Genomic DNA, 19,638 nt, shown 5'->3' with positions numbered 1-19,638 from the left:
TTTCTAAGTAGGAGAGAATGACTCCCCGGCATTTTACAGGCTTTGTACAGAGGATGGATATTTGAGAGTTTTTATATGATCTTTACCTTTTTTGAAAAATTGATCTAAGCATTATTTTGATCTAAGTTGTTATTTTCACAGTTGTTTCATGTGATTCCCTACATCTTTATACCTTTATCATTTATCACTGTAAGAATATATTTACTGAATTGCCGAGAAGAGGAAGAAAATACAGCACAGTGAAAGCACTCAGAATTTTATTCAATCTGTATGTAATAGATTTAAAAAAATATGAAATTAAATTTATATTTTCTATATGGATGATATAATGTATTTCATAATTCTGGAATGTCATACAGAATTAATTGCTTAATCTAATATTTTAATATAGTTTTTTGATTCTGTTTTATTTTTCAGATTGCAGCAGGGGCTACAGAAGTCTCAGTATTCGGTGCAGCATCTGAATCGTTCAGCAAAATGAATATTAATTGTTCAATTGAAGAAAGCATAGAAAAATTTGAAGAAGTTGCTAGATCTGCAAGGAATATGAATATTCCAGTGCGTGGGTAAATATAAAAATTCTTAAGTAATACAGAGTTATTGGGGTGACTAATACAGGGGTTTTTTATGCTGATAGAAAAGTATACTACTGCATTTTTGCATTTTAGATGAATTAAAATAATACTCTTTACTGTGATTTTTTTAAAAAGTTTGTATATATTTAGTAATTTTGCTCTGTGTTTTGTAACTGCTAATGGCGACAGGTTTTCTCTGGAAATTGAAAAAAACTTTGTATAAACATGCATTTTATTATACAAATTTATTTTTATTATCACGGATGACAGAATAAAATTTATTTTGTGCTGCTAAGAACTCATAACACTGTTGACTGCACAAATCATACACTGTAGAATCAAGGTATAATAGTGGTAGAACAAATTACTCCTAAGAAAAAAAAGTATTCTCAATATAAGTTGCTCTTATGTCAACTTCAGCTCCAGGTGTTTGGAGTCTCTAGTGCATGCAACTCTGGAACTGTCCGCTGTTAATCTTTTTCTAGTTTACCTGCTATTAAGTTTGAAATAATCCTGAATGGTACTCGCTCTTGAACAGTCTTTCTTTCTGATTTCTAATTTCTATTGCATTACACAGAGGTACTTATCTAAGATTATTTGTGAAGATCCTTGTGTGAATGCATAAAAGCCTACATAGGTTCAGGTTGAAACTCAGCAGTAAGATTCCTTGAAGATTACTTATAATGCAAACTACCTCATGCTCAGAAAATACCTGGACTTGAAAAATACATAAAGATACCTCAGAGACTAAGTGCTTGAAAACCTGTCTGAGAAGAATAACTTGGATCTCTCTGTCATCCAGAAGTAGTGATGAGGTAGTGCTACCGCTCACTTCTTGCACGATACTCTGGTGGTTGGAGCATTTGCCTTGAGAAAGGGAAATCTGACTTTTAGTTGGACCTCAGCCTTGGAGGATGACAGAATAATGAAGTTGCGTAGCTGGAGAGGGACCTCTGGAGGTCATCTTGTCCAACCCAAGGATTTTAACACACACATCCAACCAAGGATAGCTTATCAATTCCTGGGTCCTTTTTTCCCTAGCCTGGTTATATCATAAAGTCACAGAGTGTTAGAAGTTGGAACGGACCTCAAGAGATCATCTAGTCCAACCCCCTGCCAGAGCAGGATCCCCTAGGGCAGCCACACAGGAATGCATCCAGGTGGGTTTTGAAAGTCTCCAGAGAAGGAGACTCCACAACCTCTCTGGGCAGCCTGTGCCAGTGCTCTGTCACCCTCACGTTAAGGAAGTTTTTCCCTCATGTTGAGGTGGAGCTACCAGTATTCTAGCTTACACCCATTATTCCCTGTCCTATTACTGGGCACCCCTCAGAAGTGGCTGGCACCTTCTTCTTGACACCCACTCCTCAGATATTTGCACACATTACTAAGATCCCCTCTCAGCCTTCTTGTCTCAAGTCTAAACAGCCCCACTTCTCTCAGTCTCTCTTCATAGGAGAGATGTTCAAGTTCCTTAATCATCTTTGTAGCTCCAGTAGGTCCCCGTCTCTCTTGAATTGGGGAGCCCAAAACTGGACACAGTATTCCAGATGTCGTCTCACCAGGGCAGAGTAGAGGGGGAGGAGAACTTCCCTAGACCTGCTGGACACACTTTCTTAATGCACCCCAGGATCCCATTGGCCCTCTTGGCCACAAGGGCACATTGCTGTCCCATGGACATCTTACTGTCCACTAGGACTCCAAGGTCTTTCTCCATGAGGCTGCTTTCCAGCAGGGTGACCTCTAACCTGTACTGGTGCCTGGTGTTATTCCTCCCCAGACGCTGGACTCTACACTTGTCCTTATTGAACTTCACGAGGTTTACCTTCACCCATATGTTTCACATTGAAAAATCAGAGGAAAAAAATAGAGAAGTAAGGACTTTCACTTTTTTAAGAAACAGTAACTTATACCAGAGTTTATCTAGCTGTTAATCTATGTGTAGAGTCTGAGTTTGGCTTCCTGAGCAACTTCTAAGAGTTCTGTTGTTTGGAAGGTCTCTCCCGTCACTATTTGCCACATTTTTCTGAAACTAAATTCTGAGCTGAGACCATAACTAGCAATTTGAGTTCTCCAGGAGGACTAAGCTCAAGGATTCCTGAATTTTACGTCCCAGATAGGTGTGGATAAGGGAAAAGGCAGTCAATTCACAAACGACAGCATATGCCTAGCAACAAGCCTTAGACACTGGTGAGCATTTTTACACTAAACTTTTTATTTTTTTCCTCTTCCTCACATGTCTGGCCATATTTTCTGTTTCATATTCCTGTGTTTCACTAACAAAATTCATCCAAATGGCACAATAGAGGTCACCAACCGTCAAGGGAATCCTCAAAGCCTACGTGTTGTATATGTTTTTGGATAGCTAGGGATGTCAACAAATGGACTTTGCAACTGATCCAGAAGATGTAAACTGCAGGTGATGAAGAAGCCCCTGTGGTGTGCTCTAGATTGATGTTAGAGCTTAAAATGTTAACTGTCCACTAGTTTTTATATGCTTAGGAAAGTGGCAACCTGCTGCTTTTTTTTCCACAGGTTTTATGTCTAAGGCATTTGTAATATGCTAGTAGCAGTTGTTCTGGCACTGATACACTGATGTGATGGAAATGACTGTTCCCATGATAGGATTCTACATGTCTATACATGTACTGTGTATGGTTAGATGAACTGCGTGGCAGGGTTTTTTTTGTGCACACTGCAGAAAAAAATGAGAAAGCAGCAGGATAGGAAGGCATGTACTGAGAGGAAGAAGCAGGAGGCAGACAATGGTCAAACAGAAGCAGACCACACACACAAACACAAAAGAGAATATTAAGAAGATTATAATAATTAAGAATAAAAATAAAGAAAACAAAGCAAGGAGACAGCGCAAGAAGTTATCAAGAACCAGGTAATGAAGCAAACAGAAAAAAACCCAGCAGTGGAGAGATGAAATGACATAATTGAACTTGGAGAAAATACAATCAGTTCATGTTTTAAAAGTGCTTAATTTGTGCATCTGTTACAAAGATCTGTACTTTCATGTCAATGTGCAAACTTAGGCAAACCTCACAAAGGACATGTGAGACAATTTTATTGAGTCTGTCGTGCCAAGTGTTTTTTGTTACACAACACTTCAGCGGTGGCCTGCATAATATCGGATGTGCTACAAAGAGAACAGATTGGAAGTCGTGAATGAAAATGATGAAAATTCACTTCAGCTACAGCTTTATTTCTTAGGCTTCCAGGTCTAAGAAAAGTGTATCATTCAGAAGCCATCACCAGATTTGTTCAGTTTGTGGGATTATAACCAAGTGAAGAATCCAGTTAGGATAGGTATATTGAAGAGAAACTAGATGTATGTTTATGTTACAGCTATCTTCATCACAGATTATTATCTTGGGAAATGATTTATCCAGTGAAAATTAGAGCTTGAAGCATCAGGAGATAAGATGCTGGACACTTCAACAAATAAAAAATTTTAGGAGAAGACTGTCTAGTATTTCTCCAGCAGGGTCTAATGTAGCTCAATAATAAAGTAGATAATCTGCTAGAAATCTGCTGGGAATCAGAATTGCAGAATATGAATTCTGATATCTTAACAAGAAAAGCCTGAGGTAATAATTTTGAGTATCCAAAACATCCATTGAACATGGATTTCAGTATATGAAAATACTGAAAAGAAAGTTTTGATTATACTAATAAGTTAGAAGATATAAGAACTTACTAACACCATCATTTCCAACTTAGTTCTAGAAGACTAAACCATGGTTTTCTCTGGTACTAACACCCAACAGAAGTCTGCACTGTAACAGGGAACTCATTAGAACATGAGCGGAAGTAGTTCATTAGTTCCCAAATACTGCGGTATATTTAGAAGACTTGTGGATTTTTACATTGTATTTCATGATATAGAACACAAGGTTCTCTTTCTCAATGAAAAAGAAGGTGTGGAAAAGATAATCAGAAAGTAAAACTTAACTGGATTTCACAGAAATTTTCAGTGCAACCAAGGTGACCTTTTCTTGGAGATAAAACTATCTAAAAAGAATTAGCGATTTATGATCTTGATTTGTGTTCCCATATTTAGCTGCTGCTAAAGAAGCTACGTTTAGTAACAGATAAAATAAATGGCATTTTTATATCCCAGTTCCATTTAAAATTCCTTAAATGCTGATACATTCAAGGCTTTGTGGCAAGTTGTTTTTTATGCTTTGCATCCTGATCTGCAAGTACCACATAGACAAGTCAAGCAGGATCTGAAACTGACAATTTCGGAAATGGAAATTTGGGAGTTTCTATTGAGAGATCTCAGACCTAGTATTTTGGAACAAAAGTATGAAATATTACATAATTCATCAATTGACATTCATTATTAAGAATTTGTGCTCATGGTTTGACTGGATTTATTAAAAAGGAGAAGAGTAGTACCAGGTTTTATTTTGTTGTGTGGCTTCCATTTACTGAAAAAAATTATGTATTGTTTACAACTATTGTTGTAACATGAGGCAGATCTGAGCATGACCACACAGCAAGTCTGAGCTTGTCAACCGAAATCTGCCTGTAGTTACTAGAGGAAAATAGGCAGCCTTCAGGCTGTGATTTATCTGTTGTTTGTGCTTTTTAAAGCACCTGCCTTAGGATAAGATGAACCACTCTCCAGATGGATCATCCTTTTGGCCACAGAGGAGCTTGGGTCCTATCGTGTTAGTCATCCTAGACATGGCCTCTCTGAGGCCTGCCTAAGGCAGGGGCTGTAGATGATTATCTTTGATATCACAAGTTAGAACAGATGAATCCCATCCTACCTGTGCATAGGCTAAGGAGTAGCACCTTGTAATTCATGCAAATTACAATAGATATAAGAAAGGTAGTAATAGGCTCGGTGCTGCAAGGTAACTCAAAATGAAGCTGCAGGCTGTCTGTACAACAATTTGTTCTCTCTGTGCTGAGAATCACTGTTTTGTTTTTAATCACCCTTTTGGAGATTGGCTGCTTTTAAAGAACCGTAGTCAAAACCTACAGCCTTTGCTCAAGCAAACTCCCAGGACTACACATGTTGGCTTCTAATATAAATTTTGTAGGCTAAATATTTTTCTTGAATTACTTAGGTAATAAAAATATAAATACACATAAATTGTATTTGTACTAATTTCTATACAGAGATCGCTTCCTTTCTAAATCAGTATCATTGTTTAAAATGTTATTTTTTTCAAGGAAACGGATAATTTAGTGCCTTGTCCTAACTCCTTATTTGTACAGTTGAAGAATACTTCCAAAAATAATTTTAAGGGGTTCAAATTTTAGTTCCTATTTTTACTGGTAATTTAGAATTTATGTAGTGAGCATAAATCATTGGCAATCCTTGAATCTTATGAAAAATGCACTCAAACAGTTGAAACTAAACTTGAAGCTTTTGCATGCCGTACTGTTGCTACAGCTGCACTAACATTGACTCAATCATCATCCAGAAAATTTATGTTGTCGGCTGTCACATTTAAAATCTCTAGCACAGTACACAGTTTTCTAAATGTTTAGTAAATTTGTTCAGATGTTTATGAGGAATTGAAATCTTGTGTATGGTCTTAGAAGATAGACTATTTATTAGCATCATAGAGGGTTTTTTATTTTTATTTTTTCGTACATGCATAAAAACTTTACAGTAACATCTGGCACACATTCCGTGAAGACACTGAGCCAAATGAATTATAAATTGTGTGGTCAGCTAATTACTACTATGCATATTTTACATGTGATATGACAAAAGGACTGTTGGATGTGGAATTATGTCTTTTAATGCATAACTCAGGTACTATTAAAAATATCACATCTTTTTCAGTGATACGAAATGAAGCTTAATAAAATGAAGCTTATTAAAATGAAGCTTAACAACGAGGAAAAAACTGTGGCAAATGATAACTAAGTAGTCACTTGGGTTGTGTTTTAATATAAATGTATTTTTAGCGTACGTATGAAGAAAATGTTAAGTAAATTCTGACTGAGCTAGAATCTTCCAAGTTAGTGTATTCCAAACTTCAAAAAGACATGGAAATAAATTGCAGTTAGTACACTAGAACAGTAAGGAAGTAAGGATTTATGTTTTCTGCTTTTCCACAAATACTTCGCTACCTATTTTGTGTCCTATAACAGTGAAATAAAGTCAAACTATCTCCCTCTGAAACATTTAGTTCTATATAGGACTGCCTTAGTCCTAATGAAAATTAACTGGAGATATAAGAGCTGAAAGCTGTATTTTTTTTATCTACTAAAAACCACTTCTCCGTGACCAGCAATTAAAAACTGTATTTATGTCCCAGTCTTTAAATTTTTTCCTGTGAATAGCCTTCTTGAGTTCAGTTGGACTATTTGCATCTTCAAATGTGTGGATGCAAATATTTAGAGGCTCAGTATTAGAAAAACAGATGCAAATGTTTGCTGTAAAATAAATCTAGAAGCATTTCTTTACAAAGCTGCTGCTTCATAAATTAAGGCATATGTAATCACACATTAATTCTAAACTGGTGTATGCAGTTCCATTGTTTATAACCCTATGTCTTTTAAGAATGGGCAGTATGGTGAAGTTCACAATACATAAAAGCATATTGAAATATATCAATATTTGGCCTCCATCTGTGTTTGTATAAAATTCAAATACTAGTTGACGTACTTGAAATATAGCAATATTTTTTGCTATGGCAAGTAGATACTAAACAATTCTTTAAAAGGAGACATCTTGATTATCTGAAATTTCTGAGTTTCAAGACCATCTGATCTTTATAATTCAGTTCAATAATGCTCTTTTTTTCCTTCTATTACAATTCATCTTAAATACCTTACTTCAAGATATTTGAATGGCCTTACAGTACTGTATTTTATATACCTAATTAGAAGTACTATGAGATAAACTCCAGCAATTCAGTCTTGCACAAATCAATACAGTTTAAAGCTGCAGATATTTTATGAATACAGATGGAAATTTTGACCTCATTACTTGGTAGTCTGGCATACTCAGGCCTGGAGTACACGTTTTTTCGCATCACTTTAAACTCCCATTTTTATACTACACTGTGTAGTTTAGCGTAGTCACAATTATATTGATAATACAGTGATTTATACCATTATCACATTTTTGATAGTAAAACCAATTTAACACCATTATGTTGCTATAAGTGAGCCTTTATTTGAGGTTATGGGAACAACAAAATGTAGATAGCATTTAATAAAGTTGGAAGCAACACATTTTAGTATTTGAATACTAAACAAATCTGCAGGATTACACAGGCCAGCTGGTCACAGGCCCCTGGAGAGGTTTGGGAAGCTGGAGATTGCTGGGGTATGGGGACTTGGTGGGTTTCTCTGTACTGCAGACAGGTTGAGAAAAGGATGTAGGAGCCATTGTACCAGCTCCATCATATTGGATGATTGCAGTATGTAAGAGGAGAGATTTTCCTTTGAGATAAATTTAGACCATCTTTCACCTTTTTTTTGGTGACTGCAGATAGAGATACTAGTAGTAGGCCAGAAGAGCTGTGTTTGTTTCAATCATTTTTGAAAGAGAAGGGATAACTGTGGGTAGTAAAAATGATCCTTGTTTCTTCTAAAGGGAAGCATAAATTCAGATGATATGTTAGTATGAAATTATAACGTAACAATACAATGTGTTTGCTAGTATGTTACCGATTGCTCCCTGGATAATTTGATATAGTTATTAAAAGTTAAGTGGTTAAGTGGCCCTTCATTATAGAATCATAGAATCATAGAACAATTTTGTCTGGAAAAGACCTTCAAGATCATCAAGTACAGCCTTTTCCTAGCCCTATCAACACCACTAAACCATGTCCTTCAAGGCAACATCGACCCTTCTTTTAAACACCTCCAGGGATGATGACTCAGCCACCTCCCTGGGCAGCCTGTTCCAATGCCTGAAAACCCTCTCAGAAAAGAAATTCTTCCTAATATCCAACCTGAACCTCTGCTGGTGCAACTTGAGGCCATTTCCGCTTGTCCTATCACTCTCCACTAGGGAGAACAGACCAACCCCCGCCTCGCTACAACCTCCTGTCAAGTAGTTGTAGAGAGCGATAAGGTCTTCTATCAGTCTCCTTTTGTCCAGGCTCAACAGTCCCAGACCCCTCAGCCGTTCCTCATAGGACACATGCTCCAAATCCTTTACCAGCTTGGTAGCCCGCCTCTGTACCCTCTCCGGCACCTCAATGTCCCTCTTGTGCCTCAAAACTGGGCACAGTACTTGAGGTGAGGCCTCACCAAAGCTGAGCACAGGGGCATGATCACCTCCCTGCTTCTGCTGACAACACCATTCATGATCCAGGCCAGGATGCCGTTGGCCTTCTTGGCCACCTGGGCACACTGCTGGCTCATGTTCAGCCGGCTGTCCATCAACATCCCCAGGTCCCTCTCTGCCTGGCAGCTCTCCAGCCACTCCTCCACAAGCCTGTAGCGCTGCTGGGGGTTGTTGTGGCAGAAGTGCAGTAACAGTTTTCTTCTGTTTTTAGAGAAGTTGTTTTCTACATCTTAGTTCACAATTTAATGTTGTTTTCTGGGCATTCTAAAAATAATAATGAATATTATTACTATAGGACTCACTTTGAATAGCACATATATTACTCACAACTGGGCACTAAATACATGGAGAGGCTGTTACTTCTTTTAAAAAAAAGTAAAGTATGGAAAAAAGTCCTGGCCTTATTTACACATTTTGGCCTTGGCTTGGAGATTCTGTTTCTGGAAGAATCTCCTTTCCCTCTTCTCTTCTTTGTATTTCCCCTCTCCTTACAGTAAAGATTGCCTCTTTTAAACAAATGGCTTCCTTTGCAAAGAGACAGAATATATCAACCTTAATATTAAGAATTCAGCAAATGATAGGCATGTACATTTTAGCACGAACATCCAATAAAAATAAATACATCTGCAGTGAACATGGTAAATTATATGCGAACTTACACTATAATAATAAACAGGAAACAGCAGCATCTGAGTCTGCAACTGGCTTCTCAGGAGGCTTCGTGCTTCCAGCTGTGGTAGCAGCTGTGGATCTGGCTCTGGAACTCTTGCTGAAACAAGCTGACAAAGGGCTGATTACAACATGGAGTTCAGTTTCTGCTTGGATTCATTTTCCTTTTGACACACTTTGGTTATGAGGAGTTTGCTCGTTTACCCTGTTTGTGGTTGTACATCCTGCACTTCACAGTCCTTGGGTTGGCGTGGTGGTTAGCACCATTCCTTGTGACCTTGATCGTGGGGACCTTACGCTGTCTGTACCATTTGGGGAACATTGCAATTTGGTTTTGGCTTACTGGAAGAAATTGAAAACTCTCTTCCTCTTCTTTCTCCCTCTCCATCCCCAGAGGCTATTCAGCATTTTTGTCCAAAATATTACACAGGAATGTTGGTGGGGCTTATTTTTTAATTGTTTTTATATACATAGAAAGCAATTTAGGAGAAGAACAAATGATACTCACCTGCAGTGAGATCTTTAGAACAGGGAAGAGACTGAGTAAACTGCCAAGTGAAGCAAGTAGAGAACTTCTTTTTATCACTTTTTATTAAAGGGAGGAATTCTGATTTCACAGAACCTGAGTAAGCAAAGCAGCATTTACCCATATGTTCCTAAAGCAACTGTATAGATGCATTCACATGTTGCAGATCCTTCTTTCCGCCTTCTGGTTGCGTGGGCTCTTTTCTTGATTGCATGCTAAAGACATAGTTAAGCTACTAAAATGTCTGGCAAAGCATTTGAACAAAGATTTGAGCACATACTTAGAATTAAACGCTTCCATTGCCGAGTCTGCTTGATACTTGCTTCTGCTCTCTTACTGTGCTGTCTGTCTCTGGTGAATATCCAGAGACCAAGACAGTCTTTTTCATTACAAAGCCTTTTTTTCTTTCAGTTCTACCATCTTCTTTGGAAAAAGCTGTATTCTCCAACACAATTGAATCCCCAAACTAAATCCCAGTTGCCGCTGTAACTCATTGGTTTAACTCTTCCCTCTTTTTCCCTCTACTGCTTTTCTTCACATAGGATCTTGCTTTTTCTCCTAAGAAAAAATAGATAGAGCATGTCCTTCCTTCTGTCACTCTCTACTCCCTCCCCTCCCCTAATCCTTTCTCTTTCTCCTCCACTGCCAGAGCAGCAGGAGTTTCTTGTTTAATTTCCATCTGTACCTCTTCCACTTGCCCCAGTGACCCCATGTTCTGTTCTTCCTCTTATTTCTCCCCTCCCTTATTCTCTTTCTTAACCTCTCACTGTCCTCTGGCTTTTTTCCATTGCAATATAAGCAAGCATTTGCCTCTTAAAAATTGCACCTTTGACCCTACTTGGTTCTTCATATCATATCTCATCGCCTATCTCTTCTTCATTCCTAAGCTCATTGAAGGCGCTGTTTATAATTACTGTCTGGAGACCCTCCTCTGTGATTCCGTCCTAAAACTCGTACACTTTGGCTTCTGTTCCCTGCTTGTAACTGCAACAGCTCTCACCAAACTCCCTGATGACAAGATCTCAGAAACGGTAGTCTCTTCTCATTCTTCTTGACTTTTCAGCAGTATTTGCTGCAGTTGACCAGACTCTTCTTTAAACTTGTATCTTTTATTGCTTTCTCTGGCTCTGTCTTGTTAATTTTCTTCCTTCTAAGCAGTTCTCCAATTCTTCTTTCTAAGCAGTTCTTCTTTCCAAGCGTGTTCTTCAAAGTTATCTCTCATTTTGGAGGGGTGTGGGTTGAGGTCTTTGGGCTCTGCTTAGTCTGAATTCTCTTGCGCTTTTAATGTACTATGGGTTATTTCCTACACAAAAAAGAAAATCTAACAGCCAAACATATCTGTAGATAACAGACCTGCCTTCCTATTGAAACTTATTTCCTGTGACTTATGCTTGTTAAATTGGAACCACACAAATGCAATTGCACAAAAGCATTCCACCCGGCACTTCCTTACGTCTAGATGTCTTGGCAAAATGCTCGGACCAGACACATGGTTATCTCCCCTCTTTCAGACAGGCATGTGTATTTTCTCATTTGCCAAGTTCTCTGTACCCCTGCTAGCTGTGCTTAGCCCTTTCCTGCATCTGTTCCAGCTTGCAGTACTTTTTCTATGAATGACTCAAATTCTAGCTCTTATTTTCAGTCAGAATGTAGCAAGACCTTGTCAAACGGAATTCATATTTTATGCCCTCTGTTAAAAATGCTTATTCTGATATATGTTTGGAGTGCGTTTTACTCTTTTACAGCCTCATTTCGAGCATTTTACTTTCTTTGTCATTGCTACCAACTACTGAGTCTCATTTCTGTTGCTGCTCCTGTCATTTCTCCATGGAATCACAGTGCTTTTTGTTGTATTGACAGTACCAAGAAATTTAACGTTATCACCACATCTCTACTTTTTATGCCAATTCATTAAATGAAAATAATATATCAGATTCTGCCAAGCTCATTCTTGATGAACTCCATTGAAAAACAACTCTTTCATTCTCCACAGGACTTTATTCTCTCTCTGGTAGGAAATTCTTTACCTGTCAAATTCTTTCAGTAATCCGTTTTCTCCAGTTTAATGTCGAATATCAAATGCCCAGATAGATTATATCTATCATATTGTCCTTGTTTAAAATGTCAGTCTAGTCGCAATGCTGTAAGTATGCACAGTTCATAATCTCAAACAGATTTGTACATTGTAGTAGGCAGATTCCTCAGGTCACCACATACTTTCATACCCCAGCAGGCCCAGCTGAATTATGTGAGATCAGGCAAGTTTCTGCTCTCTGGTGTGAACCACAGGGAGTATTCCCTTGTTCTCTAGATACCTTTTGGCCTGTTTTTACTTTTGTTTGCCCTACTCCATTCCATATGTCATTCATGCCACATTATCACTACCAAATGCACGTCTTCTTGATCTAACATATGTAGCCATTAGAAACACGTAAAGATAGATGTAATTAAAAGGCACATGTGCACATACATACTGTATGTTTTGCATTTACTTTGTATTACGTACTGTTCTCGCTCACTTCACAATAGGCAGCATGGCTGATGTTACAAAATAATTTCAGTAAGGTCTGTATTCACTAGCTCTAGGCACTAGTATTATGTAAAAAGTAATCCGCTGGGTCTGAAATTTTTCATGCTTGGTTCCATTTGAAAAACTGGGTATGCATAAAAAAAAGTAAGGAGATTATCCTGAATTGTTTTTTGAGTTGTGTGTCACTGAAAAGCAGGGCAGCGTTTAGCTGTTAACAGTAGCTACTTTTTTTTATCTTTAATGTAGATAAGAAGACTCAGATTTTTGAAACTTAAACAGTGACATCTAAATTGGGGCTGATATTTAATGAAATCTATGGTCAAGTTTCAAAAACCTGGTTTTCATAATGACATGCAGATAATTGAAATCATGCCTAGTAGGCATCTGGACTAAAATTATGAGCAGGATGTAATGGACCCAACCACTTTTGTGGAAATAAAATTAATTTCCATTTCTTTGTCAAGGCTAATCAAGTTCTTTTTAGGTTCAAGGATTGCTTCATTCTTACTGCTACTTCCAGCGTGCCAACACCATTACCTTCATAGATGGGATGGAACATGTTCTACACATTAAAATGTTGACATTTTTTTCACAATGTGTTTTTCCCCATTACTCGTCCTAATTTCACATTCTATCAATCAGTTTCTCTTTCAACTGCAAAGAAACAATACATCCTTTACCCTACGGACCTTGACTGCATACAAACTGGCATCTGTTCAATCCCAGTTGCATTATACAGTGTACAATTTCACATTATATCCTTCAGTGTTGAGGGAAAGGGAATGATGGGGGATCGATGAAGGCTCTTGTTCTTCTATTAAACAGCTGAACAACCTCCCACTGGGACTGAAGCTCTGCCTGCCTCTCATTCTGTTGTAAATCCCTCTACAGCCACACTTATTTTGATTTTGAATGGCTGTTTCTCGTTAGGTTAATCCTATTCCTGATCAATTTAAGATAAACAATTAGAAGTTTAATTGGAATTTCATGGCTCTTAATTGTCATTTAAAAAAGGAAATTTAAACCAAATTCTATGCTAATGAAGCATTAAGACTGAACAATGGAGGCTTGGTTGCGGCTTTAAGATTTTGTGCTTTGTGGAGCAAATAGCTGCTGAGAGACAGCCTGGCTTCTCAGTTTCGTCTTGTCCCAAGTCATACCTAAACTATAGCTTGCAATGGAGCTGTAATTCTTCTGGGGCACTGGGACAGAAGTGCCAGTACAGAGGTAGAAGTTGAAAGCTATCCCATTCACCACAATTCCAGTGACTTATGAGGTGGTGGGGTTTTTTTAAGTTGCTTGTATCCATGTGTTGTTCTCTATGATCTGGGTAGCCAGCACAAGGAGGAAAAAAGTATCTTCCTCCTATGGGTCAGGCAAGGCAAAACTTGAGCTGGCTCTTACTGCTTCAGAAGGAAATAACAAGAAAAATTGAAGTCTCCTGCAGCAGCAGCAACAGCATTAGCTTAACCGCACTGCCAGTCCTTTACAACTTGTGATAAACATTGAGCATGAATAAAGCTATAAATCTCTGCTGTGATTTAAAAAGAAAGTTAATAAGCATGCTGTTTTCATTTGATATATTTCTAGCTTTTCATTCAAATAATTAAAATATTATTTTAACAGTTAAAACATTATTTTAACTTCATTCAAATTATTATTATTCAAATACTGAATATATTCAAAATTATATAACATGGATGGATACATATACGTATGTATAAAACAGAAATATCTTTGTGTGTTCTTTCTATTGTAGGTATGTGTCATGTGCATTGGGATGCCCATATGAAGGAAACGTCATGCCTGCTAAAGTGGCAGAAGTAAGAGTAAACTTCTGGCTTGTCTTTTTAATGAATCAAAAATACATTTTAGAATGTTGGTATGTAATGTTCTTTACTTAATCCTAAGAAGATCTTGCATGGATAAAATTTAAGGAGAACAAACACAAAATATAGCTAATACTAAAATAGGGTGCATAACCTCACTCAACCACATGCAGTCAAATCCAAGGAAAATAGTGTTGTTATCAATCATGCAGAAATAACAGTAGATTGTCATCAGTCATGAGGAAAAATATTATGTGCTATTTTTTCCAACGAGGATGTAAGGAAATGCTTAAGGAAATAGATTCAAGGACATATGTCAGTGGACCATGTTGTACAAGTGATTTCCAGCACAACTTCTTGCAGAGGGTATCTGCTTTTGAAACAGTTCTACACCAGCATACGCGTGCTGTGCTGTCAGCTGGTAGAGCCACTGCTCCAACGCTGCTTCTGTCCAGGGTCGTGTGATTGACACATGAACCAAAACTCCACCCAAACATGATTTCCTGCTACTTAACCTTGCTCTACTGCAGTGCTAGGATGACCTGCACCTTCCCTACCGACCCCCTTTTCCCATTTAGGGTAAAGGAGGAGAAGGAGACCATGTCTTAGTCCAGCATTTTTCTTTCAGCAGAGGAAGAGATTAGTAAAACAAGGGTTTAATTTTTGCACAAAGGCAAAGAAGGCATGAAAGCTGAAATGGACAGTAGAGAAGAAAGTGGAGAGATTTCAAGCAGCACAAGGCAGAACATGCTGACCTTCCTCCTGGAGAGAGGCTTGTCTTCTGTCACACTTAATCACCTACTTTTGGTGATCTAGCAGAATCTCCAAACCACTTTTTTTTTTCTTTTTCTTTGTGGCACTAGCAGCTAGTCAGCATTTTTCTGATACATTGTGCTCTATGTGTGTGGCTTCCAGGGTCCTGTTGTCCTGCATCTTGTAGTATGCATTCCAGATGGAACTTGTGATACTACTTCTCCCACAGCAGCCACATATACTCACACTCTTTGAAAAAAAGTAAAAAATAGCTGAACTGGAAAGTACTCAGTATTTCTAAATTAATTGGGTTTAATATGAAGTGAAATTTAGAAGTGATACAGCTTTAGTTAGAGCAGTGATGACAGATTCAGCTGTGCTGTTGGTAAATTGCTTACTGCACTATCATGTTCCCCAATGGGCTTCTTTCCATGTGCTGCTTGTTTTTTAACTGCTCTCCTTACACAGGGGAGCTCCCTTTCAGTTTGCCAGTGGGAGTGCTACTTAGTACTCCAAACCTGCAAGCTTTTACTCACAGAGATACTTTATTTTCTGTCTTCATCCTAGTAAGTGTCTTCTTGTGTACCTATACACCATTGTGTATGTCTTTAAGAATAAAAGCTGCTTCATTAAAGTTATTCAGGCCATGATCCAGCAGGAACTGATATTTATGTAGAAGCGTCTGATTAGCTGTTAATGGATTTTACATAAACACATGCACTCATCCTTTGCTGAATCACTATTATCAAAATTACTGGCCACATTGCTAAACACTTTCAGAGCTGCCTCTCTGATCATCTTCTTCTCTGATCATCATCTCCCTTGACTGTGTATTGCAATCAGCAGCTGTAATTGAAAGGTTTAGACTGTTCCTTCTGCAGTCAATAGCAGTGACCCACCTATTTGTTGGGTTTTTTTAAGCAAAAGATTTTTTTAACTGAAGCAAAACCAATTAGGAGAGGTGGCTCATTAACCAGACTACATGCCTTTCTGGTCTACTAGGTACATAACTGTTTTACACATAGTTATCTAGTAAGTGCAAACCTCAGATGCCTTAAGACTTTCTAGAATCCACCTGGTATATCCATATGGTTCTTTACTAAAAAAGAATGAACACATTTCTCATCTGTTAAATTGCGTAGTCCTTTTTTATCACTCTGCTTTTTCTTGAAATGGAGTCGCTGTTTAACAATTTATCATCCTATGGTTTATGTATTTCAACCTCAGGCTTGAAAGTTGTTGGAAGCATTGTATAACAACATCCTTGAAGCCGGTTGTTATCCGTTGTCTTCCAGTTAGGCACTTGGCAGTTCTTATCCTTATGCCTGCTTCTTTCCCTTCTTAGCTTCCTTTTAACCTAAACCAGTGGATTCATATATGTGTTATATGTGTATATATATGTATACTATGTGTATATATGTGTTATCCAGCACACAGGCTGATCACAGAAAATGTGCCTATTCTTATTTGAATGCTGCTGGATTATTACAAAGTTTCCATTACAGCGCAAGGACTGTAGCGTGTTTCTGTGTTGTTGTTTGCTTAAAAGTCATCTGTAACTCGATGATGACCTTTTGTATTCAGTTTAAGAGTATAGGTTTAGATATTATTTCATGCCTAAGGGATTCACATGTCTGAGGGGTTGTAGTGTTGGGTCACCAACTCCCATTTTGATCAATGTTTGGTGTCAGGGCAGTGTTCCCAAGGGGAGTAGCACAAGACTCATACATAGTAAAACTGCTCAGTGGTACAGAACACAACCCTGTTCAATCAACAAAGCTGCAAGCTCATAATCACATCCTGATTACACTGAGAAAACAGTGTGTTCTCTTCTCCCCCACCCTCCTACCAAAAATCCATATTGAAAACTTACAAAACTGTAACTAATGGGCTGCCTCCTACTATGGTAGGATTGATAATCCGATATGAAAAACTCCCATTCAGCTTCCAAGAATGCACATTCTTCTTGCAATTAAATGTAGATCTCTTTTTAAGGGTCAATTTAAGGTTAGATCATGACAAGTCACTGATAATGCTCAGCTTGTTAGCAGAGTTTCCCCCTTTCATCTTTCAGAACTTTTATTTTCAGAAACTGAAAGACCTGAGGACTGAGCATAGGGAAGAAGTGAATGCAACAGGTTTTCTAGAAGTTTATGTAGTCTCTTTGGCATCACTAAAATCACAAAATCACAGAATGTTAGGGCTTAGAAGGGTCCTCTGGAGATCATCACCTGCCAGAGCAGATGAACCCAATGCTCATCAAGAAAATCTTTGAATCATGAATGAAAGAAAACCAAACACATGGGGAAAAAAAAGTCTACTTCTTTTACCTTTATCTTAAACAAAAGCTGAAGTTTGGGGATTAACTACAGTCTACCAATAACAGCAGATGATTTTTTTCCCTTACAACAGTAGTCCAGTTAAAACACTTGCCCTGTGTTGATGATATAAAAATATGCTGAAAATAGAATATTTTTTGCAGTCTGGTGAATGTCCCTTTTGTAAAGCATATGTTGAATTTATGTTTATGTGAATCAGGAGCTCTTTGACTTTAAAGCACAAAGAGTTTTACTACCACGGCAATAGTCATAGCTCTTCCAAGATTTAAGCAGAATCATTCAGACTACTTGAAGGTTTATTTCAGCTGGTCTTTGGATTAAGTGAACAGCAATATTAATTCAGCACTTCCGAGACTGCTGGTGCAGCACTTTGTCAGCTTCTTCAGACATATTCACAGCAATCCCACTGATGAAGTCCTGGAATTGCTTTAACAGCAGAGTGCAATGCAACTGAAGATGTCTTGGAAAAGGGTCAAATTTTTTAATTTCTAAACAGTTAATCTCCAGATTGGGATTCCCTTCTGGTGGAGTGGCCTTTCAGGATTGCTGATACAGAGAGGGGAGTGCTAAAGGGGACAAACATATTCAGCAACTGGAAATAAGGTGAAACCCTTTCCAAATAAATTCAGCGAAACTAAGGTGGAAAGATCCTGCATTCAGTTCTAAAACAATATTTTTGGTGCTTCCAAGTGTGTCTCTCCATGCAAACGTTATGAAGCTAGACCTCAAATCTCTTACTCATACAATGAACTCCTCAAATTCCAGAAATATTTAAGGCTCTCCTTACATAAGGATTGGTATTAAGAAAAATTTTAAAACATTAAGACTATAATGTTGATTAAGTTACAGTTTTCCCTTGTTAGTGTTTTAATATTTGGTGTAATAAAAACCAAGGAAAACTAATATTAACTACAACATGTTACTACAACATCTTAAAACTTCACTTTTCATTGGTGTTTTCAATACCAAGAGAGTGCAAAATCGGGCTTCTTGTTAATTATTTATTGTCTTAGTTCAACCATGTGCTTGGCTCCACGTAATAAGCAAACAAAAGGGCAAGTCTTTACCCTGCACTACTTGTAAGCTGAAAAGTACGCGGAGAAAACCAAACAGCCAGGAAATCCCCAGAGAGAGGAAACTGTTGGGAAAGGGCTTGACAGAAACTTAATTCATAGTGTAAAATCTTGCTTATTTGGATTCTGTGCGAGAGTCAAAAAGCAAATTTTTGATGGCTTTGCCTTGATTGGTTATTCCATGCACAGAGGCAGAAATATAAATTTAAAATAAGAAGTTCTATGGGACATTCTTCTTGGGTGACAATTTTCAAGAATGGATAAATGTTTCCTGATACATATATCCACCTCGGTGGGTTAAAACCTGAAGCTTGTACAGAACTGTGCCCTCTTTCATATATGTTCTTGACCGTATTTTATATTCTTTCATCTTGACCTTTTCATGTTTCTCTGTTTCTAATCAGGTATCTAAGCGGCTGTACAGTATGGGCTGTTACGAAATCTCTCTGGGGGATACAATTGGTGTGGGGACTCCTGGAAGTATGAAAAGGATGTTGGAAGCTGTTCTGAAAGAAATTCCTCTGAGTGCTCTTGCTGTTCACTGTCATGACACGTATGGCCAGGCTTTAGCCAATATTCTCACAGCCATACAGGTAACTCAGCTTCATCTTTTATAGGTATGATAATAGTAGTCTTAATTTAGTACAACTGCATAATTTCAAAAAATTTCAACCTTAAAGAAAATACTAGAAAAGAGGCACTCGACTTTCAGAAAGTATTGCTAACACATTGGATTGTCTACAGGCATCGCTGCTGTTGCTTCTGCAAGAAAATTTTAGTTCTTATCTACTTATTACTCTCAATTCCATAGCAAATTGCATGCAAAATCGCTAAGAAACAGTGGTGATTATTATATTCCATTGATTTTGGATGAATGAAGGAGATAAAATGTGTTTTTTTGTGATGTCTCAGATTCCATTTTTCTTCAAAAAAATTTGTATGTTTATTGTTCACTAAACTAACATTTGTATTTAACAGAGGTGTCTAAATATAAAAAGGAATCATGCATAATGACATCTTGATTTCAGGTGGATAAATCTAAATTATTGGTAATTAGGTGCACAGA

General features: G+C 37.7%; 1 protein-coding gene across 1 annotated transcript in view; it reads left to right on the top strand.

Moving 5' to 3' along the window:
• The window catches only part of LOC104274681 (3-hydroxymethyl-3-methylglutaryl-CoA lyase, cytoplasmic-like), a gene marked incomplete at its 3' end in the record, with an annotated part of 38,316 nt that extends 19,151 nt beyond the window's left edge, over positions 1–19,165 (top strand). Inside the window, exons 5-7 of the mRNA XM_009870380.1 lie at positions 418–566; positions 14,338–14,401; positions 18,977–19,165. Of these exons, the coding sequence (XP_009868682.1) occupies positions 418–566; positions 14,338–14,401; positions 18,977–19,165 (402 nt within the window). The remainder of the gene's footprint in view (positions 1–417; positions 567–14,337; positions 14,402–18,976) is intronic.
• Positions 19,166–19,638: the final 473 nt, after the last annotated feature.

This window comes from Apaloderma vittatum, unplaced genomic scaffold (genome assembly GCF_000703405.1).
Source record: "Apaloderma vittatum isolate BGI_N311 unplaced genomic scaffold, ASM70340v1 scaffold11135, whole genome shotgun sequence".
In the NCBI taxonomy this organism is placed as follows: domain Eukaryota; kingdom Metazoa; phylum Chordata; class Aves; order Trogoniformes; family Trogonidae; genus Apaloderma; species Apaloderma vittatum.
The sequence above is the reverse complement of the archived record's forward strand: the minus strand, read 5'-3'. Positions and strand labels throughout refer to the sequence as shown.